Source organism: Cladosporium halotolerans (assembly GCF_011745625.1).
Source record: "Cladosporium halotolerans strain TM138-S3 chromosome Unknown Sca26, whole genome shotgun sequence".
NCBI classification, from domain to species: domain Eukaryota; kingdom Fungi; phylum Ascomycota; class Dothideomycetes; order Cladosporiales; family Cladosporiaceae; genus Cladosporium; species Cladosporium halotolerans.
Window position 1 is genome coordinate 93,073 of NW_027191477.1, and position 23,871 is coordinate 116,943.

The 23,871-nt window shown below is 55.7% G+C and overlaps 9 protein-coding genes across 9 annotated transcripts; 4 read left to right on the top strand and 5 right to left on the bottom strand.

Annotated features, from left to right (window-relative positions):
- Positions 1–87: 87 nt before the first annotated feature.
- Positions 88–2,493, top strand: WHR41_06293 (uncharacterized protein; the record flags this gene model as incomplete). The annotated part of the gene is made up of 1 exon (XM_069374898.1): positions 88–2,493. The coding sequence occupies one exon, from the start codon at positions 88–90 to the stop codon at positions 2,491–2,493; it is 2,406 nt and encodes an 801-aa protein (XP_069227500.1).
- Positions 2,494–3,232: 739 nt separating this feature from the next.
- WHR41_06294 (uncharacterized protein) lies at positions 3,233–4,668 on the top strand (the record flags this gene model as incomplete). Its single annotated transcript, XM_069374899.1, has 2 exons — positions 3,233–3,341; positions 3,526–4,668. Exons 1-2 carry the CDS (start codon positions 3,273–3,275, stop codon positions 4,666–4,668), a joined length of 1,212 nt encoding a protein of 403 aa, XP_069227495.1. The 5' UTR covers positions 3,233–3,272.
- Positions 4,669–11,351: 6,683 nt separating this feature from the next.
- On the bottom strand, positions 11,352–11,987 carry WHR41_06295 (uncharacterized protein; the record flags this gene model as incomplete). The annotated part of the gene is made up of 1 exon (XM_069374900.1): positions 11,352–11,987. The coding sequence occupies one exon, from the start codon at positions 11,985–11,987 to the stop codon at positions 11,352–11,354; it is 636 nt and encodes a 211-aa protein (XP_069227494.1).
- A 321-nt stretch (positions 11,988–12,308) lies between these two features.
- WHR41_06296 (uncharacterized protein) lies at positions 12,309–14,412 on the bottom strand. Its single transcript, XM_069374901.1, has 5 exons — positions 13,665–14,412; positions 13,554–13,610; positions 13,432–13,499; positions 12,905–13,374; positions 12,309–12,851 (listed from the first exon to the last, which is right to left on the bottom strand). Exons 1-5 carry the CDS (start codon positions 13,846–13,848, stop codon positions 12,467–12,469), a joined length of 1,164 nt encoding a protein of 387 aa, XP_069227497.1. The 5' UTR covers positions 13,849–14,412; the 3' UTR covers positions 12,309–12,466.
- On the top strand, positions 14,176–16,842 carry WHR41_06297 (uncharacterized protein). Its single transcript, XM_069374902.1, has 3 exons — positions 14,176–14,732; positions 15,224–15,859; positions 15,931–16,842. Exons 1-3 carry the CDS (start codon positions 14,469–14,471, stop codon positions 16,255–16,257), a joined length of 1,227 nt encoding a protein of 408 aa, XP_069227496.1. The 5' UTR covers positions 14,176–14,468; the 3' UTR covers positions 16,258–16,842.
- A 145-nt stretch (positions 16,843–16,987) lies between these two features.
- On the top strand, positions 16,988–18,840 carry gmt1 (GDP-mannose transporter). The gene is made up of 3 exons (XM_069374903.1): positions 16,988–17,473; positions 17,536–18,013; positions 18,073–18,840. Exons 1-3 carry the CDS (start codon positions 17,240–17,242, stop codon positions 18,504–18,506), a joined length of 1,146 nt encoding a protein of 381 aa, XP_069227503.1. The 5' UTR covers positions 16,988–17,239; the 3' UTR covers positions 18,507–18,840.
- On the bottom strand, positions 18,803–19,792 carry WHR41_06299 (uncharacterized protein). The gene is made up of 2 exons (XM_069374904.1): positions 19,417–19,792; positions 18,803–19,353 (listed from the first exon to the last, which is right to left on the bottom strand). Exons 1-2 carry the CDS (start codon positions 19,691–19,693, stop codon positions 19,118–19,120), a joined length of 513 nt encoding a protein of 170 aa, XP_069227502.1. The 5' UTR covers positions 19,694–19,792; the 3' UTR covers positions 18,803–19,117.
- A 249-nt stretch (positions 19,793–20,041) lies between these two features.
- WHR41_06300 (uncharacterized protein) lies at positions 20,042–22,139 on the bottom strand. Its single transcript, XM_069374905.1, has 2 exons — positions 21,953–22,139; positions 20,042–21,900 (listed from the first exon to the last, which is right to left on the bottom strand). Exons 1-2 carry the CDS (start codon positions 22,119–22,121, stop codon positions 20,135–20,137), a joined length of 1,935 nt encoding a protein of 644 aa, XP_069227507.1. The 5' UTR covers positions 22,122–22,139; the 3' UTR covers positions 20,042–20,134.
- Positions 22,140–22,296: 157 nt separating this feature from the next.
- Positions 22,297–23,853, bottom strand: WHR41_06301 (uncharacterized protein). Its single transcript, XM_069374906.1, has 2 exons — positions 23,167–23,853; positions 22,297–23,108 (listed from the first exon to the last, which is right to left on the bottom strand). The coding sequence occupies exons 1-2, from the start codon at positions 23,653–23,655 to the stop codon at positions 22,371–22,373; spliced, it is 1,227 nt and encodes a 408-aa protein (XP_069227506.1). The 5' UTR covers positions 23,656–23,853; the 3' UTR covers positions 22,297–22,370.
- Between the last annotated feature and the right edge of the window lie 18 nt (positions 23,854–23,871).

Here is a 23,871-nt window from a genome sequence, read left to right on the forward strand (position 1 = left end):
CGGCGGAGCTTCACTTTGCGACGCGCGCTCCCGCGATCAACAGCGCGTCACATCGAAATCGAAATCGAGGCCCAGTTGTCGCCCGCCATGGGCAGCACGTCCTCACAGGTTGCGCCGTCAGAGTCGCAGGAGGTCCAGCAGCGACCGGCAAATACTCAGGACTCTAATGCGCAAGAGAGCGGCGAGGGTTCAGGCAAAGAAATTCGCGTGAAGAAGCGGCGCAAAGACGATGAGGATGCGAATCGGCCTCCTAAGCGATCAAAGAAGAGCTGGCATTCAGGGGACGGTGTAGACAACTCTGCCTCAAAGGAAGAGGTGGCGAAATTGAAGGGTGTCGGCGAGGAGAGTATACGCGGAAGTCAAGAGATTGTACGGAAGCGCAGTAAGAAGAGGTCGGAGGAAGAGACGCAGCGGGAGGATGGCGAGGGAGGACTGCGATCTCCGTTGGCCACCCAGGAATCCTTTGTGTCGGAGGGACTGCCTCGATCAACCGCCGAAACCGCGAATGGGGGAGGTTCAGATAAGCCAGCGAAAAAGAAGAAAAAGAGACACACTGGAAGGCCAAGCGGGTTGAATCTAGCGCCTGCGGACCTGTCAGAGCAGGGTACGCAGGAAACCCCAACCCAAGAAACGCAGCAAGCGACTCCTATGAATCACAACTCGAGGCATGATGTAGATGCAAGGTCACCAAGTCAATCACAAACGCTCACGCTGTCTGCCTTGAGGAAGTCGAAGGACAAAGGTCGTAAGAAGCGACGATCGGATCAGTGTTCTCCTGAAATAGCCGAAACTCAGGACACCCAGCATTCATCGCGAGACGTTACGTCGCCGCGCAGTCCAAGAATCCAGCGGAGTGTACCTGCAGCCATTGAATCCACAGATGAGGTCCAGCCGACCCCCAGTACCCCAAAAAGCAAATCTTCAAGAAAAGCGAAGAAGCAGACGCCGGAGAGAGAGAAAGTCAATGGCGCAAGAACGCTTCCTACCCCACCGGATGCGTCGCAGCTTGCGGTGCGAGAGCCTACGTCGTCGAACACTGCGCGAGGCGATCGTGGTGGGCGGCATGACGATCACTCCAAGGCCGTGCCTAAGCGGAAGAAGTCAAAGCCATCCAAAAATGCGGTTGCGGAGGATATTGAGGAATCGCCCGCGCAGGTGTCATCCCCACAACGTAGCAAGAAGCGAAAAAGCGCATCTGGAGGAGACGACAAGGAATACTTGGAAACCAACCCTTCAGAATCAGACGTGCCGAGCCAGCAAAATTCGAATCGAAAGCGGCGGAGCAAGAAGCCAGTTGACGGCGAGGCCGAGAAAATTGACTCTGCTGCAGATGAAGATGTCGAGCCGTCGAAAAACAACAAAAAAGGCAAGAAGAAGTCCGCACCCACCAAAGCTCAGTCGGCAGACGGCAGCGACGCGTCCGTGGCCAAGGGCCCTTTCACTGAAGCGGAGAAAGCAAAAGTCGACGAGATCTACAACGAGATGCTGCAGAAAAGTGGCATGAACGAATCCGACTTCCGCGCATCACTGAAGACATGGAAGGACGCGACGGACTTCAAGATGGCGGTGGAAAGCGCTCTTCCAGCCCGTCCCAAGCCGGCTATTCGAAAATTTTGTCAAAGACGATATCATAATCTCGAGCGTGGAGCGTGGTCTCCAGAAGACGATGAGAGCCTCAGGAAAGCATTTGCAGTGCACGGCCCACGTTGGACAGAGGTCAGCGCACTAGTCGGCCGATTCCCTGCTGATTGCAAGGACCGATGGCAGAAACATGTCTCGATCGAAGGAACCCTTCAAGTGGGCGCGTGGACCCAAGAGGAAGAAGAAGCCTTGACGAAAGCTGTCGAACAGGCCCTGAAAGACCTGAAGAAAGCCAACAAAGGCAACAAAGACTTTCCCACCAGTCGCGACGAACAGGAGCAGATGATCAACTGGGCGCAGATATCGAATGAGCTCGGCAACACGCGGAGTTTCAAGCGCTGCAACGAGAAATGGCAAAAGCTTAAGAAAAGGCTGAGAGCTGCCGGTGCGGACGGAACCGGCAATGCCGCACGCGTCCATGTCGTCCCCTTGGAAGGCAGCAAGAGACTGGCAGCAGCGGCTCGCTTATACGATCGATGCGACGTTGGCGACCTGTTCGACATTCTGACGGAAATCCACACTGCCATTCCCAACCACAGTCAAAACTTCGATCTTGAGACAACCTTCTGGTCGACGGTGTCCACGAAGAACCCAGATTCCAGATTCTCGTCTTCCATGCGCATTGTTGCTTTGCGTGACGCGGAGAGCGTGTATGGCAACGACGTCACGCCTCAGCCAACTTATGCAGCTACGGCGAAGGCTCTGGCAGATCATCTGGAAGAACAGTGGGGTCTTGAAGCATTGTCAGAGAAACGCAGCTTCGAGAAAAAAGCAAAAACTCGCAAGGACAAGGCAACGAAGTTCAAGTCGAGCGAGCACATCGAGAACGATGAGGAAGAATCTGATGAGTAGTGTGCAGGCATCTTGCGCTGGACTTTGCAGCATTCACAAGCAGACGATCCGAGCCTCAGCTGGAAGGTCGAAACTTTGCTTCATTAACGGTATGAGATGCAGCGTGGGAGCACGCCGATGCGATTGATCGATAGACACGGTAACGGTGAACTTCCGATGTATGAAGCTATCAATTTCAGGCCATGTTGTCGAGCTGTTTGCGAGCCTCTAGCCGGTTGATGCGAAGCTACTTTAAGCTTAAACCGACAGTGTTTCATAAGTTAACTCCGTCATTGTCAAAATGGCACCTGCGAGGAAGTCATAGGTCGTCACATGTCAATCCTCCAAAACCGGCTAATTGCGTGAGATTACATATGCCATCTGCGCCCCCACGGGGGATCTCACGGCATTTGCCGGGCCCTGTTCGGCGTCGGCAGTTTTGATGACCCAATAGCACAAGCTTGGTCTGGATCTCCGACCTGCCGGAATCTGAGAACGTTAGCAACTGCGGCAACGGTGATAATTGCCCTCTCCTTGAAGATCATGTATCTTAAAAACACCGTATGCCTAAGAAATGACGTTGTCGGGCGATCCTGTGCGGTCCGGACCATGTCTCAGACGCCTTATAGAAACGGCCGGTTAAGGAGGTGGTGCAAGGCGCGATCAAGGTTTTGCGGGCCAGCTCCGCCGACTAACTTCTGACCGCACCCTCGTATCTCTTCGTATGCTCAAACGTCGGGCGTTCAGGCTTAGGGTACGGTATTAGCCAGTGCCAGACGCGCCGCAATCGCTTGCCTGCCATGCCTATGCGCAGGTCGCATGCAAAGAGCCGCCTCGGCTGCCAGCAGTGCAAAGTCCGCAGAGTCAAGGTGAGTGTCCCCCCTGCCGTCTGTCTACATTTCCCCTACACCAATAAGCGCCCTGTTTGCCTGCCGCCTGCGGTCCCTGACGCGCTCGCCAACATTGCTACTCGGTGAACTTTGAGATCATCACTCCCGCCGCCCGTTCTGGACTTGTTCTATGCCATGGCTGACCCGGCATCCCACGCCACAGTGCGACGAACAGACACCAGCCTGCACGCGCTGCGTCAAGCGAGGCGAGAAATGCTCTTTTCTCACCAGCCCAGCTGAGCAGGACTCTCCAAGCTCCAACAGCCATGGCACGCCTCACGACTGCTCCCAAGAGCAGCATTCCCGCCACTTGCTCGAGCTTGAGCTCATGCAGCAATGGACCACCATAACCTACAAGAGCATGGCTTATGATCGCCCGGACGCGCAGCCTCTCCTGACCATCGACCTGCCGCGGTCTGCACTCAACCATGAATATCTCTTGGACGCCATATTCTCTTTCACAGCCCTCCACCTCGCCTCGCAGAGTCAAGACGATCCCTCGACAGCGGATTACTACGTCTCAGCCGCCGTGCACTTCCGGGACCGTGGGATGGCACGCGTCGCGCCCGTGCTGCAGGACGTCCATCTCAGCGAAGACGATCCGGAACCTCGCGAACTCTACGCCCTCTTTTGGTTTTCCGCACTCGCGGGGGTGGTCACCATGGCCATGACCGTCGTAACCCAGCACTCACCCTCCTGTCCCGCATTTCCCGACGTGCCTATTGGCAAGCGCTTCATCAGCATGGAAATAGCGCTTGCCCAGCTTTGGCGAGGCACAAGAGCCATCATGGACATCGCCTCGAGCCTCAGAGGGGGGATGAACCTAGGCACCGCTCCCCCGCCTGTAAAGCCGCACGGAAAGATCGATAAGGAACTAGTTTCCTTCATAGCCCAGCTAGAAACGCTCGTCGAGCAGTCTGACAGCCCTCGCTCGCCTGCAGATGGCCAATTGGAGGCCAAACCACTGTATCGACAGAGTGTGGAGCTCATGCGCAAAGCTATTGAGACGTTCTGTGTGAGCGGTTCACTCGAGGAGCTGATGGCGTTTGGTCCCGTGTTGGGCGAAAACTTTGCAACACTGCTCCAGGAGGGCGAGCCGTTGGCGCTGCTGAATACACTGTGCTATGGTACGCTGTTGGATCTCGTCTCTCACAAGTGGTGGATTGGGAGCGCCGGCAAGGCGCTCGTAGACGAATGTTCGACTGCCCTGAGGGGGTGTCCTGAAGAGTGGCGGGATCTGATCAGCCGAGCGAGAAGGAAGGTCGGCTTGGCTGAAGCATTGTCTCCGTCTATGAGTGTTGGCTGAAGATCTACCGATTTTCGTGCTTCTCACGGGAAAGGCGAGCAGAAGCGCAAGACATCAGGCATGGCACCAACCTTGGTCAAACGTCGTGACCACTAGCGACGTCTCGGCATGTGACGATCTCTCCAAAGAATATTTCCCTGCTTCATTGCACCGACAGCCAAGGGCTATAATCTTCCGGCGCCACCGAATTTCCTAGTATCTGACGCCGGCATCTGCATACTACGAGATGAAAAGGGATCCCAACTGTGCGGACCTACTGCGGCCCGACGGAATATTTTACGCATCAATCAGTTTTTTAGATCCGTTGAGAAGAGGACCGGAAATCGATTCCACAAAGTCAAGCAAAGGCCAAGAACGAGTACGCAGACATCGGCAGGTAGCCGACACCGCGCGAGACCGATATGCCTTCAGTCACGACCGTTATCACAAGCGTTGCTTGACTAGGCACTGACGGAATACATCAAAGCAAATGAATCCTTACGAAAATTCCAGATTAATGTGTGATCTGCTACGCCTCTGATGAACATCTCACAGCATGCACCTAGATTGGTACGTCCGCGATGATCGTATCATAGTCCGGATTTCCCATGCCACTTCGAAAACTGCGTCTATTTTCTCGGCGTGTTGCGTGTGTAAGTGATCATACCAGAACATTGCAGTATGTTAGTCAAGCGCATACCAGGACCGCTAAATCTGTTGAAAACCTGTCGAGCTGACTTCACAAAGACACAGTAGTCACAATTGCTTTGACAATGCTCGAGCCCCGTCCCACACCGATCAGGTAATCGCGACAGGATTTAAGCATGACGAGGAAAAGCAAGCAGAGTTTCTCGAATGAAGATAATCAGAAACGATGTTGGTACGCAGATCTCACTTTGATCGTAAAGCGTCTCAAAGACGCTATGTTTGCTGCGATGACTCTGTCCAGCTTTCCCTGTAAGAACCACGCGCGATGGCCTTCGCAGATGGTCAAAGATTTGGACGTTCCCGTAAATCGATCGCCGGTCAATTGGGAGACCCTTGAAGCTAGAAGACCAAGTACTTAATCGTAGTAGTGTTTCCACTTCCATTCGGTAAGATCCAGCCACCTTGTTATTATACGAATTCACTTGCATTGCGGATAGTCTAGAACAAAGAGACGAAGCAGGTGAAGATAGTGAATATCGAGCTCTCGGCTTAAGGAGCTGCAGGTCTCGCAGATGTCGTAATCACCATACTTCACTGACAAGTGAAAGCCAAGACGCGCGACTGCCCTCCCGCCTGCGCGCAACGTTAGTGAATCTATTCTCAGCGGCGCGTTCAATATTCATAGTGCTCCCGACTCGACGCAAACGCCGCCTCCACTTCTCACCAACCCACCACCAGCAACAACGACCAACACATCCTGCCTTGAATCCCTGCAACACACAGCAGCATCAAAACGAGGCACTCCTCACCCTGGCTTGCCTGTCACTCCACACTCTTCTCGGCTCCAAGAACATTCATCACCATGTCTTCCAACCCCAACAGTAACGGCAAGAGGCCGCGGCTGCAAGACCGCGACCCTAATGAAAGCATGAAGTACCGCAAGGTAACATCAAAGGATACCACCCAGCCTCAAGAGAGGTCTACTCACAAGTGCTCAACCTCAATCGAGGAAGCGATCAAGCAGCGTGAGACCTTTCTGGCCACCGACGAGCAGCTTGATCATGACGACGAAGAGACCTCTACCGTCAACGCTGCCGTGACGAGCAGATCAAGAACCCGTCGTGGAGCATCTCCGGCTGATCCCTCGAAGAATCAACACGTCGGCAGCGATCGACCCATCGCCACACCTCGCAGAAGGCTCCCTGCATCGCCTCTCAGTCAAGTTCACAACCTTGAATCGGACAACGACGCGGCGCCGGTGAATACTGCTGCCCGCCGTGCGACCACTGCTGCTGCTGCTCCTAAGAAGAAGCCTGCGCGTATCCTACTTCCCGACGACGAGCCTAAGCCAAAAAAGCAGACTCAGCCGAAGAAGAGGAAGGTAGCACCCAAGCCGGCGCCCAAGATCGCCGGAGCACTCAAGCATTTCAACAGCAAAGCGGCACGCGACAAGTACGAGAATGAACGCATGGCTCATGCTCACGATATCAGCGGCAACATCACACTCCCCGACTTCAAACGCTACGGAACCGGCAGTGTCGAGTCCGCTATTGGACCATCGACGCTGGTGAAACCGAAAGTGCCTGAGCCGATCAAAGTGCCGGAGAACAAGAACTGGCTACAGGAATACCTTGACGAGCAGAAGAAGCGCGTGGAGGAGAATGCAGAGCAGGATGAGTTCAACCAGCCGAAGGAGGTTGTGGCTTCGAAGATGGCGGCGCTTGGGAATCTGACTGCCATGGTGTCATCGTCTCCCTCGCCTGCTTCTCCAAAGCAGCCTTCTACGCCGAAGCAGACTGTGGCTACCAATGTTGCTCAATCCCCGAAGGAGCAGCAGGCAGCTACTCAGAACCCAGTCCCTGTCTCGAAAACTGCGCGCATCTCAACGAAGCCAGCTGAGGTCTCTACCACGCAGCAAAAGCCGACTGTCGATGCCTACGACGGAACCACCGCGGAGTCTCCTGAGAAGAACCTATCTTTCGATCAACAAAACGCTACTGCAGAGGCTGCAAAGCAGACGACCAAGGACTCTCCTTCGAAGAGCTCCGAAGAGATCGCAAACGGCGCCGCATCCGGGACACGTGACTTTGTTGAGAAGTCGTCTCTGAAGGGCTTCAAGGCCAAGTTCGTGAAGATTCCCAGAAAGCCGGTCGAGGCTCCCGAGACCGAGGCAAAGGCGTCTTCGCTAACCGGAGTGTCGCACAAGGATTTTGCCAGAGTGCCTGGAAGCGAGGATGCTGGTCAGAAGTCAGTGATGCCGGAGAAGACTCAGCTGTCGCAGAAAGAGAAGGAAGGACAGATCATCAAGGTCTCAGAAGGCCTCAAGGGTGGCAACAAGTCGGCGCCGCCGTCTGATAGAACACAATCTCAGCCAAAGGAGAGCTTGAAGGAATCGACCAACACCGCCACAAAGCAGCTAAAGGCTACTGGCAGTGAACTGGACTCGAACGCTTCGACTCTCAAGAAGGCAGCTCAGAGCTTAACTGGCATCCCGCAAAAGCAGCATAAGGCTGTTAGCGGTGAAACCACCTCGAGCACTATGACGTCCAAAAAGTCGGCCCAGGCCCCTTCCGCAACCACCCAAGAGCAGCAGCAGAGCGCACCTGACACTTCTGATCCGAAGACCACCCACAATGCCAGCAAGCCTAGTAAGAATATCTCGGAGCCGAAGAGCTCAAGCGGCACCATCACCGCCACTTCAGCGGTTAAAACACCAAAGCCCAAGAGCAAGAGGAAGCACGATGACTCGCAGCCAGAGAATGACACTCAGGAGACCACTCCAAAGAAGCGCAGCAAGACCAAAGCCGACGATCAGCTGGACGGCTCAGATACCATATTCGCTGATCCGCAGACCACCACTGCGGTCGGTAGCTCCCAGAAGAAGACTCCAGAGCCGATGAGCTCGAAGATCGTAGCCACTGCCACCTCCCACAAAGTGACAAAGTCTCAGACGCCCGAAGCCAAGAGCAGGAGCAAGAGAACAATTGACGACGCTTCTGAGTCGGAGGCTGACAACAAGGATACTCCGCCAAAGAAGCGAAACAAGACTGAATCTGGCTATCAGCACAAGGATTCGGGCAATACCACTGTCCCGAAGACGACAGGTGCTACCAACAAGTCTTCGCAGACCACTCCAAAGCCGAAGAGCTCAAAAACTGTCATCACTTCAGCCTCTCCAGCAGCCAACCGTGAAGAGAGCCCTCATACGCCGCTAGCAAAGGACAAGAGAAAGCTCAGTGCTGCTGAGTCCAAGGAGCCTATCACTGAGGATGATCGCCCGAAGAAGCGCAGCAAAGTCGAAGAAGCTCATGAGTCCTCGTCCGAGGAGAGCTCTGACGAAGATGACGACGATGATGTCTTGGATCCGCAAGTGGCGAAGGCGGAGGCGCTGGCGAGGCTGAAAGCTGCGAGAGCCGCCAAAGCCACCAGAGCTGTGAGTACGCCGCCTGTTCAGAGCCCACTGCAGTCCCCGGACCCTGCTTCAAAAGTCTCCAACGAAGTCGAATCTGCGGCTCCGGAGGAAGCCCAGCCTGAATCCGACGTTGATTCTGAAGTCGATAACAATGAGCAAGTCGAAGACGACGAAGCGAACGAACCGATCTCTACATCCCTCCGCTCAACTGTCTCTACCAGCAGAGATAGTTCTCCCACTCCCGGCTCTCCCACCGACGCCTCCAGCGACATCAAGCCAAAGAAGGGCGTCGCTAGGAAGACGGATCCGAAGGCTCGCGAAGCCGATAGGAAGAGGCACGAGAGGAGGACTGCGGCTAAGAAAGTTGTCGGAGACGAAGAGAAGGCCAAACAGCGCGCCAAGAGATTCATCATGGGCTGACGGCGGCGCTGATGATGGCTGAATGAATGAATGAATGATGTTGATGATTATCGCAACAACAGCAGATGTTGCTGCTCTTCAGACTGGAGTTTCTGGACCCTTTCCGTTTTGTTTTCTGCTTGGCTGACGGCCATGCTTGAGTGGTGCTCGGAGGGCTAGGCACATACCTTGGCTTCGATCAAGTGCGAGTGGCTTGTGGAGTGTTTCTGATCGTTTCGTCTCCCGACATGGAGTTTATGCATTTTTTTTTTCCTGAACTGGCTGTCATGGCTGCAATAGGAAGTGAAGAGCTAGGTGGCATACCTTGGCTTCGCTTCCCTCTGCTGCGGCCTACATGGGTTTCAAATTGTTTTTCTTCCGCTCTGGACTCTCTTGGAGTTTGGTGTGGTTGGGTTTCCGGTCACGGCTTCACGGGCTCCAAATTTTCGACCTTTCAGATTGGTGTTTCTTGGAATTTTGATTTCATTGGGATCATGGGACCATGGGACTTGATTGATCAGGAGCTGATGGGCTAGAGGCATACCCTAGTCTCGCCCGTGAGCTGATCAGTGGTTTGCGAATGGTCTCTTCACTTGCTTCTCTTTCTCCGTAGCACATGGTCATTGACCAGAGTTCAAATGAAAACATCATCCATGGAATGTTTTGTGACAAGTAGGTTCATCGGGATCAGCACCGCTCCGTCGCAACGCGTAGATACTTTCACGTGGTCGGCAGAGTGTTGAATTCCGAAGTTCAGATCCCTGACATATCCTCGCCACGCAAGAGGAAAAACGACACGAATACCGAGTAATAGTGAGCGTGCGTATTTTGCGCTATTATGGCAAGATACGAGGGTCACCCTCAGGTACTACATGAACGAAGTGCTGTGAGATGACGAGAAATACACAACACCTGCGTAACATTCCCAGTTGCTGACCTATGGCAGCATCCACACTGCAACGAACAGCGATCGTCACCGCAACCCAATGACCTTACCTACATATCAGATTATAAATTGTCCTCATACGATGCCATCTCCAATTGAAGACAAGTCTATTTATACGTACTCTAATCTCGATACCGCCCCGACCGTTCTGTTCCTCCCCCATCTAAATCTCAACGAAATAAGACGACGTGGCAAATGCAACACAATGGACGCCGAAGGCCTCGCGCGAATGCGGCAAGACCGCCGCAAGCAAAGCGTGGCGGCGGCGATGATGCAGCCAGTGAGTCTCGGTGCTTGCGAAAACCTCATCCGATTCCGCGTTTTTTCTAATCCACCTTCCAGTCTCGGCCATCAGCCGCAGTCCCCCGACAGACTCTCAACAGACCGCCAGTGAGCAGACCTCACACCGCATCTATCGCGAGACCTGCGCGCAACCCGACAATTCGATTCACTGATCCGACGTTCAGAGGGACGGCTGGGGGCGACTACGGGAGGCCTGCGGAGGAAAGCGAAGCGGCGAAAAAGAGAGCCGATAGCCTCGTAGCACCGTCTGAGAAGTCTCCGCCACGAGGGCGAGAGCAGGAGCAAGTTGCGGCACGGCGCAAGAGCAGTGCTGCGTCGTTCTTCCAATCACGCTCGTGGTCGATCTTCTATGATCCACGGATACGCGCGACGGCGGGTGGTGATGAGTCTGCGGATGGGGACGAGTCGACATGGGGGAGAGATGCTGAGTCTATTCCAGCGGGTGGCGGCGAGGATAACAGGCGGCCCTCATTCATGTCGCGGTGCAAGCGGGACCGACTACTGCACGTGGTGCTTGGCATGGTGATTCTCGTCGGTAGTGCGCTGATCGTGGCTGGCGTCGTGTGGAGCGTGACGCACCAAAGGCGAGTGATGGAGGACCAGAGGGATTTCGCCTGCGGTAAAGGTATTGCGGGAGGTCCGAAGTGCTCAGTGCGGCTGAAAGGAGAAGAGGCGGGAATGCAGAAGGCAAGTTTTGTCGATGGAGAAGTTGTTGACTGGTGGCTGAAGAATCATTGCGTTTGGCGGAATCCAGAGAGAGAATGGTGGTGTGGCTCCGAAATTGGCGAAAAGCAGGGAGAAGGAGATGATGTGCTGCCGGATGGGACTTGGTTTGAGAAAACTGGGGAGGCAGTTGATGAGCCTCAGATGTCTTGATCGGGACGCTGTTTTTGGCCGTGGTGGTTGAGCCAGCGGCTTCATCTTGTGTAGGCACTTCCAGCGTTGCTCGAGACGCCATTATTAGCAGCGCAGGCGAGAATAGGTGCCACCAACCCCCTATTCCCATTCATCGTCATCATTGTCTTCCTCAGGCCTGATCTTCTGTTGCCTCCGCATTCTCTCGTCAGTCTCTGTGATTTTGGCTCTCTCCAGGACACCGCAGTCAAGCAGACGGTCTTCCAGCTGGGCCAGCTTGAAAGAGTCCGGCTTGGTACCCAGACCCTCGAATCCAATGATACGATCAACGCCAACACCATCAATGAAAGCCAGAACGCAAGGCAGCACCTGAATGCCCAGCTTGACGACCAGGAAAGAAGCATTCTCTACATTGATGCTGACAATCCTCGTCTCATAGTGCTTCTCAGCAATGGGCCCTAGCTTCTCGTCCATGATGCGGCAGCGGTTGAAATCCGGCTTCATGAAGTGGACAACGCAATACTTGCTGCCGGTCGTGATGTCCATCAGCTGCTTCTCGTCCTTGATCTCCTGGTAGGTGCCGTAAGACGCTTCCTTTTGGATCTTGGCGCGGTTGAGCTCGGCGTGTAATTGCTGCAGACGCTGCTCACGCATGGCGGCGAAGGTGGCATTGTCGGAGTCCTCTTCCAGCTCGGCGATCAGGGCGTCCTCGTCGTCAGAGTCTGTTGGCTGCTGCCTGTCCAGCACCTTGGCTACCTGAGAGTCGAGAGGAGGCATTGTGGCGTAGCTGAGCTTGGTATCTGTTTCACTTGCGTCTACAATTACGCGTGGCGATGCACGTGAGGCCAGACGAGCTGCTGTTTTGGGAAGTCGGAATTTGAGACAGGGCACCGCGCGCGTGCAGCCGCGTGTTGCCTTAGGCTCTCAGCTGCCAGGCTATCAGGCGGGACGAGCGCCTTGTCCGGCGCCAGCAGACGGGGAGTGGCTTGCCGCCAGCCGCCTGCGGCCCTAACGACGTCCCTGCATGGATCATCGCCGTCTCAACCTCATCGTCGTCTCCGCCATACCGAGCCCTCGCTAAGGCCACGTCCACTGCCCTATTTCGCTTATACGCAGGATATATTATAGCTTCGGACTATATGCCGCCGCACTTCTGTATACATTACACCCTCCAATAGCATCGGCGATCGTTCCGCCGCCCGACGACATCCTTCGCTTATCAGGACAAAAGAAAAGGAAACAAAGACAGTACCAGCTCATTGGCTTTCAGCCTTGCTCTCGGACCTGCTGATCCCGTCCGAGTCACCGTCGGCGGCATAGCTCACCGCGTGTGTGACTTCGACCTTGCGCATGATACCATCCGACTGCGCCGTGCTCTTCTCGCCGGATATCGACACGGAGTTGCCCTGAGCGTGCGGCACCAATTCCACTTCGTCTGTCGCCGTCTGCGTGCCGTTCGGGTTCTTGGACCTGACGAGCCCATGGCGTGATGCAAAGCTCCTGAGGTTGCTGCCGTTGGATGCCGTCTCGCGGCGCTCGGCAGAGCGCGAGGACCCGTATGCGCGATCGCGGAAGAATTTGAACTGCCCTACCGCTGCGGGCAGGCAGCAACAGATCAAGGCAATGCCGGCTTCAGCGTTGCTGTGATAAGTCAGCTTGGGATTTGTCTCCGTTCTTGAGATTCGCGGCCTTACCCGGACAAGACGACTTGGACGAAGAGAATTGTGAAGTCCGGCGAATCGCCGTCTGTGAGGATAAGGTGCAGACGCCACGCACTGAAAGCAGTCGCAAGACCTCCGACTGCGAGCATGAGGCCAACACGGATCTTCTTCTTTTGCGGGATTTGTAGCGACCACGTCAGTGGTAGCGGCAGAAGCAAGATGATCGCGTCGGTCACCGTGCTGATGATCGAGTCGGCGGTGATGAGAGCAGACTGATTCAAACACTTCTCCGTGTGACTGTGCCAATAGGCCGAGATGGGCGAGCAGATTCGAATCTTCAGGATCAAACCGATGATGTAGTAGATGGTCAGGAGACCGCCCAGCGCGTAAATGCCTAGGACCTTGTTCTTGTATGGTGCGAAGACTCGCGCGATTAATGAGAGGAGGCTGAGCTTGATGAAGAGTGTCATCAATGCGTAGAAGATCGTTGCAGCGTACATAGCCTGTTGGAGTGGAGTCAGTGAGTAGAACGGTTAGATCTGGAAGTCTGCACCACGTACCTTCATGTACTTGACGAAGGAGACCGTGCTCACTTCCCAGATGTGGTATCCGCCTCCATGCATGCTGACTATAGACGATAAGCTCAGTCAAATTCACCCTGTCATGGATTGGAACAACATACGAAGTATACCACTGATGCAGTATCCGAGCAAGAGCACCCATGATAGCGATGTGAGATCTATGAAAGGTCAGCCGGCGTGCGACCAAAGATAACAATCCGACAGAGACTCACAGTCGTCCACCGCGAGATGAAGAGTAGGCGTTCTCAATTTCTGTACCCCTCGAATGGCGAAGAAGAATGTGCAAATGCCAATTGTCAAGCCTTGGGTGACGAGGTTAATGGTTCGGATGACATCCGTAGGATTCTGCAGGTCAGCCACAACGCCCGCAGGCGGCGGCATCACGGCTTGGGACATGGCTCCTTTGACCTGGTCGATGGCTCTTTGAGATTCGAGGCGGGCTTCTCCAGATGCCGGGGTGTGTCCATCGACCGGGAGGAGCAGGATATTAGTAGGAAGCAGATCGACGGATCACAGAAAACCAGGGATAGCCACATCTTGCGCAACTTCTCGTAACTGGTTAAACAACGGACAATATCCAATGCAGCGCTATGGCCTATGCAGCTCAGGCCAAGCGCGACCGAGACCAAGCTCGTAGGGCTCCATGGCGCCTAGCCCAGACCCTAATGCAGACTCGCAGTGGAAACACGCCATCGAGTAAGAATCCCTGACGTGACAAGAGACAACAATCCCTCGCTCCTGCCGGTACTCCACTGCACTCGTAAGAGGCGCATCCAGGGTTCTCAAACACCGGCACCTGGTAGGCCTATACGCGCGCTCGGCGCACGCGACAACTCATATCCCCCACCACCAGAGCCGACGAGCTCGCCCAATCCCTGCGTCCCATCCTCAATCGTCCACTGGCAACATTTAAGACCACTCCCACCCTCCCGGGCTCGAGGAGAAGGGAGTCAACGACCCCGTCCCAAACCCCCTTCTCGCTTCCCACCGACCAGCCCACCGCTCCCAACCCAACCATGGCCGCACCCAACCCCCAACCCTCGCTCGCGACCAACAAGCTCTTCGAACCGCTCACAATCGCCAACGGCAAAATCACCCTCGCGCACAGAGTCATCCTCGCGCCCCTAACCCGCAACCGCGGCTCGCCGCTCAAACCCTCCAGCACAGCCTCGGACCCAAACCGCACATGGCTGCCCACCGACCTGATGGCGGAGTACTACGCGCAGCGCGCGTCGCGCGGCGGCCTGCTGATCACGGAGGGCGTGCCACCCTCGCTCGAGGTACGTGCGCCGCACGACGACGTTGAGTCGTTCGACCCTAGGGTGGTGATAGCGGTTCTGCCTGACGGGGCTAGCGAAATCCTTCCCGCTTTCATCACGGCTCTTGCGCGGGTGGCCGTTCGGGGAGGCTGCGCCGCCGGCTGGGGCGCCGCCGGCTTCCGGCCGTTGGACGATCGGCGCGCGTGCAGCTGTCAGTCCTGCGGTGCGCTGGCTGGAGCCGGATGAGACTCCTGTGCGGCTGTGGGACTGTTGGACATTACTGCTCCCCGCCGGTTGCAGAGTTTGACGGCTGTCATACCGAGAGTGGAGCGCTGCCATATGATCGACGTGGTGGTCGATCATCGCTGGAGTCCGCGTTCACCCTTCCTGGTCGGTGGATGGGCGGAGTGGGCTCCGTGCGGCGCCTGCGCGATACGACCCCGACTGCATTCTGATTGGCATGTGACAACTACGAAAGGCACGAACAAGCAAGCTAACATGTCCAACCCCAGGGAAACGCCATGCCCGGCGTCCCGGGCCTCTTCCTGGAAGAGCAGAAGCCGGGCTGGGCCAAAATCGCCTCGGCGATCCACGACAAAGGCGGCGTCGCCTACATGCAGCTGTGGCACTCCGGGCGCGCCAACCTGCCGCACATGACGGGTACGCCGATCCTCAGCGCCTCTGCGACGCCTTGGGACGATCCCGAGGAGTGCTTCATGTTTCCGCCGCCGCACACGAGCAAGCCGCTGAGGTATGCGGACCACCCGCCGAAGGAAATGAGCGTCGATGATATCAAGCGGACGATTGCGGACTACGTGCGAACGGCTAAGTGGGCGATCGAGTGCGGCTTCGACGGCGTAGAAGTCCACGGCGGAAATGGCTATCTGATCGAACAGTTTCTAGCTTCGAACGTCAACAAGCGGACGGACGACTATGGAGGGTCTCCGAAGAAGCGCTGCACGTTTGCGCTTGAGTTGATGGACGAGCTGAGCAAAGCGATTGGCGAAGAGAACCTGGCCATCCGACTGACGCCATTCGGACTCTTCAATCAGATCCGGTCCGAGCAGCGCTTGGAGACGTGGGGTGAGCTGTGCAGGAAGCTGAAAGAGAACCATCCGAGGTTGTCGTACGTCAGCTTCGTCGAGCCTGTGAGTTCATCTGGTCTTTACTCTTGCAGCCCAAATCAATTCGAGCATTCCACTAACCTCACCACCTCCAGCGCTACGAACAAATCTTCAGCGCATCTGAGAAACAACGCTTCCTCGACTCCTGGGACCTGTCCACAGTCGACCTTTCCTCATTCCGCGCCATCTTCGGCGACACGCCTTTCTTCTCCGCCGGCGGGTTCGACGACAAGAACTCCGCGCAGGCGATGGACAGCGGGGTATACGACGGGCTGGTGTACGGGCGGTGGTTCATCAGCAACCCTGACCTGCCCAGGAGGCTGAAGGAGGGCCTAGCGTTGAACCCGTACGACAGGAGTAGGTTCTATGGACCGTTTGAGGAGCCTGAGGTTGGGTACACGGATTATCCCGCTTGGGAGTAGGCTTGAGGTCGATGAGAGGGAGGATGGCCCCTAGGTTAAGCGAATGGCCGGCTGGGGAGGTAGACGATACGTATGATGTCTTTTTGGACCGGCTTATTATCGTACCTTGGTCGTACTGCTTACATCTGAGGGAGGTGGCTCGATAAATATATCCACAGGGTGGCGTTGATGACACGAGCCGGGTGCAAGGTCACGGCCTGGCCGTAGGAAAGACTTGCCTTGGCGTGACGCCCATGCTCTTCCAGGGTATCATCACCAAGCACAAGACTACTGCCATCTGATCAGACATGACAGGAAGAATTTCAGCCAAGAAGCATGGCAGCAGGGTGTTTCCGTGAAGCGTCGCAAGCGATGGTCTCCTTGGAAATGTTGAAACGCCACTTCGGTCAGCTAGTGGCGCCATCCCGTTGCGCCACGCATCGAAAGAGTGGAGCCGGCTTTTCTCCAAGATTGTGAAACAGGGCCACAGCGGCTGTGGTCGTTGTCTGTCAAGTTGGAAGAAGCGATATATTCACGTAGAAGCGAAGGAATGATGTTTCGAAAAAGTACAATTATATCACCCATTGAACAAAAGATTCAGCAGGGGTCAGCCCGCCTAAATTTGGCTCGTGTTTGGAGTATTACGACGCTGGCGTGGTGAAAAGCGTCTGCATAAACGTACACGAAGCCCCTCGGCCCGCAGCTGGCCCAGCCGTTGCCTCGCGGGAGCCCTCAGGCTGCCAGGCCCGTCTACACACATCTCACCTCCCCATCGCTGCCGTTCCAAGAAACATTGGTATTCCGTCTTTCGCTGCGCTACACCCTCCCGTCACCTCCTCCCGCATACCGCGCGCACGCGCAACCCGCCACCACCATTACTTCCTTCATCGGCGTCTCTTCGTCGCTCGGACGTCACGGTCGCTCCCCTTGGGCCGGCGCAAGATCCCCCCTTACATCCGCTTCACCCTCGCCCTCGCCCGCCGAGAGGCAGGACCCGTTCAGTATGGCCGACGACAAGAAGAGAGATCACACCATCGAGCTCGGCGACAGGCAACCCAACAACACCTTCGAGGCCGCCCCTAAGCCCGCGCCCATGCCCTCCTCCTCTGCCTCCACCATGAACAACCCGCCTTTGTCGATTCTGGCCTACTGCGGCAGCAGTATCCTCATGACATGTACCAACAAATTCGTCCTGACCGGCACATTCAACCTCAACTTCTTCCTTTTGGCTATCCAGGTGGGTTCATTTGCTAGAGGGTCGGGTTGGAATAGTTTGGCTGACGGAGGGTAACAACAAAGAGCGTCGTCTGCATCATTGCGATCCAAACCCTCAAATTCATGGGCATCGCTAAGTTCCGCGACTTCAACACCGACGAGGCGCGCAAGTGGTTCCCCATCTCCCTGCTGCTCATCGGCATGATCTACACCGGCAGCAAGGCCATCCAATTCCTCAGCATCCCCGTGTACACCATCTTCAAGAACCTGACCATCATCCTGATCGCTTACGGCGAGGTGCTGTGGTTTGGCGGCTCCGTCACCAGCATGACCCTTCTCAGCTTCGGTCTCATGGTCTTCAGCTCCATCGTCGCCGCCTGGGCCGACATCTCCCACGCCCTGTCCTCCCACTCCGGCGACAGCACCACAGGCGAGGCCGCAGACAAGGTCGCGACTCTCAACGCCGGCTACGTCTGGATGCTTTTCAACTGCTTCTGCTCCGCGGCCTACGTCCTGGGCATGCGCAAGCGCATCAAGCTGACCAACTTCAAGGACTTTGACAGTACGTTCCTTTGCACCATCACCCCATTTGCTTCTCCGCTAACACTTCTCCCCTCACAGCCATGTTCTACAACAACCTCCTCTCCATCCCCGTCCTGCTCGTCTGCTCGCTCTTCCTCGAAAACTGGTCCTCAGCCAACATCGCCGTCAACTTCCCGCCCGGCCAAGAAACCAAAGTCCTGACCGTCATGATCATCTCCGGCCTCAGCAGCGTCTTCATCTCCTACAGCTCCGCGTGGTGCGTGCGCGTCACCTCCTCCACGACCTACAGCATGGTGGGCGCGCTCAACAAGCTGCCGATCGCGATCTCTGGCCTTGTCTTCTTCGATGCGCCCGCCACGCTCGCTAGCGTCAGCGCGATCTTCATCGGTTTCGTCTCTGGTGTTGTGTATGCTGTCGCGAAGATGTGGCAGAGTAAGAGCAAGGACCAGGGCAAGGGCGTGTTGCCTACTAGCGCGAGTGTGCAGAGCATGAGGGACTCGCTGAAGTCATGATTCAGAGAGCTGGGAGAAGAAGTGGTGGTTTGCGCCTGGCGCCGAGTGTCCGTCGCTGCATGGAAAGCGCCAGATATTTAAGGCACGTCTCATAGAGCACAGGACGTGCTAGGAACGGACGAAGAGACGTGTCCGCCAGCAGGGCCGGACGAAAAACAAGACGGGTTCTTGTTTTACGCCTCCGAAAAGCCTGCCATCCACGTGGTCGAGGGCCGCGGGTCCGTCGACTTTGACTGTGGTTTTGTTCAAGACGATTGTGTTACCAAAAAGAAAGAGTCAAGATCTCGCGGCGAAAGTAGCCATATACTTGTATAATAATTGCATGCACGGCGCATCGTACCAGCTTTCTTCAGCCTGTCCCTTTGGCAAGGGCCACTAACAAGGGAAGCTGGCGTCTGTTCAATTCTACTTATAGATTTTACGCTCTGCTTGCGCACTATATCCACTGTCCGCAGCATCATCCCGCAGGGCATCCCTCTGCCATATATTGTACAATCCCATCCCATCCCACCTCTTCCCCCACTCAATACTTCCAATTCCTCCCAAACGCGTCGCTCCAGCTCCAAACCCTCCCAACCCCCCATCTCGCACTCCAAACATCGCAACCCCTCTTAAAACGAAGCAAACCCAGTGAGCGCAACCATAACCGCAAAGCTAACCCTCAGCGCCGCATCGTCCTGCACCGCGCTCCTCAGATTCACGCCCTTGACGTACTTCTGCAGCGTCTCGTAGGGGATCAGCGAGACGCCGAGGCGCTTCTCCGCCGTGTGCACGCCCAGGAAGCCGAGGCCGAGGAGCAGCGTGAGGGGCTTGCTGAAGAGGGAGAGGGCGAGGCCGGCGACGAGGCCTGGTTTGTTCGCGTTAGACTAGGCTGATATGTAGAAAGGCGGTGGGGCACATGTGAACGAACCGAGAACGCTGCCCGTCGTGATCTGCCTTACGGCCTTCGCGTTGAGCCCGCCGCGCTTGTTCACGAGGGGGGTTTTGGCGTCGCGCTGGTACTGGTTGAAGGACCAGTTTTTGGGGTTCGAGGAGGACGAGCTGAAATCCTGGCTGGTGCTTGGGACGGCGGAGTCGAGGCGCAGGGGGTTCCGGCGCTGGTGGGAGAGGAAAGCGAAGGTGGCGCCGCTGAGGCCGAGGGCGGCGGTCGAGCAGGTGAGGAGGGGCCGGTGGAGGAGGAGGGACATTTTGGGCGGGTGAGGTGTATGGATGTGTTCGTGGGATTTCTTCAGGGTCTGGGAGGGTTAGGTGTAGCTGTATTTTGGAGTAGGAGGAAAAGAGAGGGTGTAGGTTGTTCGGTATTAGCGACGTGCAGTGCTGGCCATTGGCGTTCGGACTTTGGTGCTCGTGGTCGTTGTTGCTGACGTCACGCGAGGGTGAGAGCTTCGGACTGCCGCGGCATATCCAATGGTCGCTATATTTATCGCTCTGTACACCTCTGGTAAGCAACGTTTGTTGCTTTGCCCTCACCGAATGGGATGAACAGTCTGACGATGCGCGATTTCAGAAACCACTCAGGAACTGTTTCAGATCGATAGAGTCGAAACGTCTAATGGTATTCACAATGCTTCTATTGAAAACAGCTTTCTCCACCTCCTTCTAAAGACTCGAGAGGCCATTCTTCCTATCTAATACGGTGCACATTCCCTCTCCAACCACTTCTTGGTCAACTCGTCTCCCTCAAAGAAACCGACCGTCTTCTCCAAAACCTCCTTGTGGTAAGCATTCAACCACTCCCTCTCGCCCCCACTCAACAGCGTCACATCGACCAGCTTCCGGCACATGGGCACCATGGTAACGTGCTCGAAACCCAGATACGGCTTATCGCCAAACCGGTACTTGGTCTGTGCCTCGGTGACAACAATCACGTTCTCAATCCGAATGCCGTAGTTGCCGTCTTCGTAGTACCCAGGCTCGTTGCTGATGACGTTGCCCGGCGCGAGAGGGACCTCAGAGTACTGCACGCGCGTGCCGATGCCGATGGGACCTTCGTGGACGTTCAAGAAAGAGCCGATGCCGTGTCCTGTGCCGTGGCGGTAGTCCAGACCGTAGTGCCAGAGGTGCTGGCGGGCGAGGGCGTCGATGGCGAATCCGGAGGTGCCCTTGGGGAAGCGGATCTGCTCGAGCGCGATATGGCCTTTCAGGACGAGGGTATAGGATTCGCGTTCTTGAGGCGTGGGGTCGCCGAAGTGCAGGGTGCGGGTCGTGTCGGTTGTGCCGTCAAAGTATTGCGCGCCGGAGTCGCAGAGGTAGACTTTGGCGGGGTCGATGATGGAGCAGTTGCCGGGCTCGGCCTTGTAGTGGATGACGGCGGCGTTGGGACCGGTGGAGGAGATGGTGTCGAAGCTGAGGCCGGCAAATTTGTCGTGCTTGCTTCGGATGGCTTCGAGTTTGTCGGATGCTTGCACTTCATCGAGTGTGGATTTCTTCTCGATGAGCTCGTGCTCGAGCCAGGCGAAGTATTCGGTCAGGGCAGCGCCGTCGCGGATGTGGCATTGGCGCATACCTTCGAGCTCAGTGGCGTTCTTGACTGCTTTGGCGTCACCGACTGGAGAGCGGACCTCCTCGACCTTGTCCGGACCGCCGAGTGCTGAAGATAGGGCCCAAGAGGCTTTTGTTGAAATGAGGTACTTTTGAGCGGCAGAGCTTGACGCGGCAGATGATGACAATGCGGTGATGTCTGAGAAGATATCTTCGTAAGGGCGGAGAGTGACTCCAGAGAGATGCGACTTGGCATCCTCAGGCAGCTTGGACTCATCGATGTACAGCGTGACTGCGGAAGGCGTGATGACCGCGTAGGCGAAGAAAACCGGGTTGTAAGGGATGTCGTTGCCGCGAAGGTTGAACAGCCAGGCGATCTCATCGAGCATGCTGACCACAAAACCGGCGACCTTCTTCTTCTCCATCTCTTTCCGAAGCTCCTCCACCTTCTCTTGGAAAGGCTTGCCAGCATACTTCTGAGGATGAACCTTGACCGGCTCATTTGGTCGTGCAGGCCTGTCTTGCCCCCAGACCTTATCGACAAGGTTCTCCGCAATCGCGATCAAGTCTTGTCCACCCTTCTTCTTGATCTTCTCGGCCAGCTTCCGCGCATCAGGCGCGGTCAGTGTCGTCGGATCGGCACCAACAATCTTCTTGCCAGAGCCCTCCGCGGCCTGCTCGGCAGTCCAGTCTTGCCATGTCGGAACATCCTGGAGACCCTGCTTCAGAAGCGTCCAGTTACCGTCAAGCTGTTTGCTGGCCTGGTTGAAGTAGCGGCCATCCGTGGCCAGCGCGGCCTTGTCGTGCGTGATGACAGCCGTGCCGGCGGAGCCAGAGAAACCAGAGATGAACTCGCGGCGTGCATCGCTCGGGGCTATGTATTCGGACTGGTGAGAATCTTCGGAAGGCACGACTGCGGCGTGCGTCAGTCAGCGTTCGTGTGCGGCTGCTGCGGCGGGTCGTACTGTAGATATCTACCTTGTTCTGGGTCATGAGCTCCCGCAGCCGCTGCAGGCGGGCGGTTGTGTTGACTTGGTCCATATCGACGGGGCGTTGCAGGAGAGGTGAAGTGGTGAAAGACCGGATCGACACTCGCGCAGAGCTGGAGACTGCGCGGAATGCAGTCTTGAACATGAGTGAGAGTGGGTCGCTGTATATGCGGCCAAAGGTGTCCTGCAGCAGCGGAGTCGGTTACTCAAGCCTTCTGAACGCCGACCGCGGCCAAGCGACTCGGGAGGGTACAGATAACGCTGCACGGTGACGCGCCGCACGTGACTACTGAGCTCCGACGCTACCGGCGTATGATATATCATTGATTAAGTCTTTCACGTATACAGCGCTCGCTTCAGGAGTGTAGTAGTATTTTTTGGCATCTATGCATAGCTAAAAACTGACGGTCAGTTCAGGCCAACTGGTAGAGATATGTTTCTCCATCTTGTAACCCGCAACATCCTCGATAGTTAGTTTTCCAGGCTTCTTGTCGACTGAGCTCCATCCGATGCGTTCAGTGAGGTCCAACCTGGCTCTCAGGCTTGCAGCTTGCAGCATAGTAGCCCTTGGTTTCCGCAGACTCTCGTAACGCTTGAGCAATACTCCAACACTCTCCTTGCGTACGTTTTCTGCCGAGAAAATCATACCAAGGGCGCCTGCGTCTTCAAAAGCACTCACAGCACCCTGGCTCTGATCGGGCATCATGGGGTGCGCAGAATCTCCAGCTAAAGCCACTTTACCCTTCACCCAGTAGGTATACGGCTTGTGATCGTATAGCCTCCACATTTTGATATCTTCCGCCCGGGCAAATAGTCTCTTCATGTTTGGCTCGATGGTATCAAAAGTTTCGACCAGTTGTTGCGGTGTTGCAGAAAAATTCCAGCCATCCTCGCGAGTGTCGTTTTTGCTGGCTGGGTAGAAGCAGTAGCAGCATATCATGTCACCGCCGGCAGCGGGTGACATAACAATCTTCTCAATGCCCATGCCGCCCCAGTACTCGATTGCATTGCGGGTGACATACTCAGTAAGTCCGAGCTCCTCAAGCGTTTCGATGGTGACAATGCACCGGAAGCAGCATGACGTTGACGGTGTGGCAATCGTTTCGACGCCCATCGCGGTTCGCAGTTCAGACTGAGATAATTGTCTTAGTATTTCCAACATCAATGATTCAATTCTGGGGAAAGCTCACGCGAATACCGTCCGCGGCGATGACAAGGTCCGCCGTGATCTCCAGACCATTCTCAAATTTCACCCACCCACGTTCGGCATCTATTCCGATTGCTTTGTGATTCAACAGAAGTTTAGCGGGCGGGCCTTGTCCTTCCGTGGAGGTCGCCGTTCTCTTTAGCTCAGCGTGAATGTCGCGACGATGGAAGCTGTAGTAGTGTGTTCCAAACTTGCCCTTGTAGTCGCCGAAAGGGTACTTGGACGTGATTTGTCCTGTAGACCAGTCGTGCCAGACCATGTCTGTGAGAACAACAGGACGGGCCCGTTCTATGTCAACCCCCCATTTCTGAAGGAACCTGGATCCGTTGGAAGCACATGAGATGTTGGACCCAACCTCCCCTGAGAAATCATATCGCTCGTACAGCGTTACGTGGTGGCCTTCTCGACGAAGTGAGATCGCACACGCAAGGCCACAGAGCCCAGAGCCGATGATAGCAACGTTGATAGGCATGATGATAATGATACGGTTGAGAACTTGACAAGATTCGATGTGTTGACAGACCGCACTGCCAGTGTTGAAGCGATCGTTATGTTCTATATATGTCAGTAAACTAACAGGGCTGGCCACTTAATCAGTGTATTCAGATGATACAACAAGCAATGCCGCCAGTTGGAAGTCTATCTTTGATAGTTCTGCGTTCCGCGAGGCTCTTTGGGGTAGCAGCGA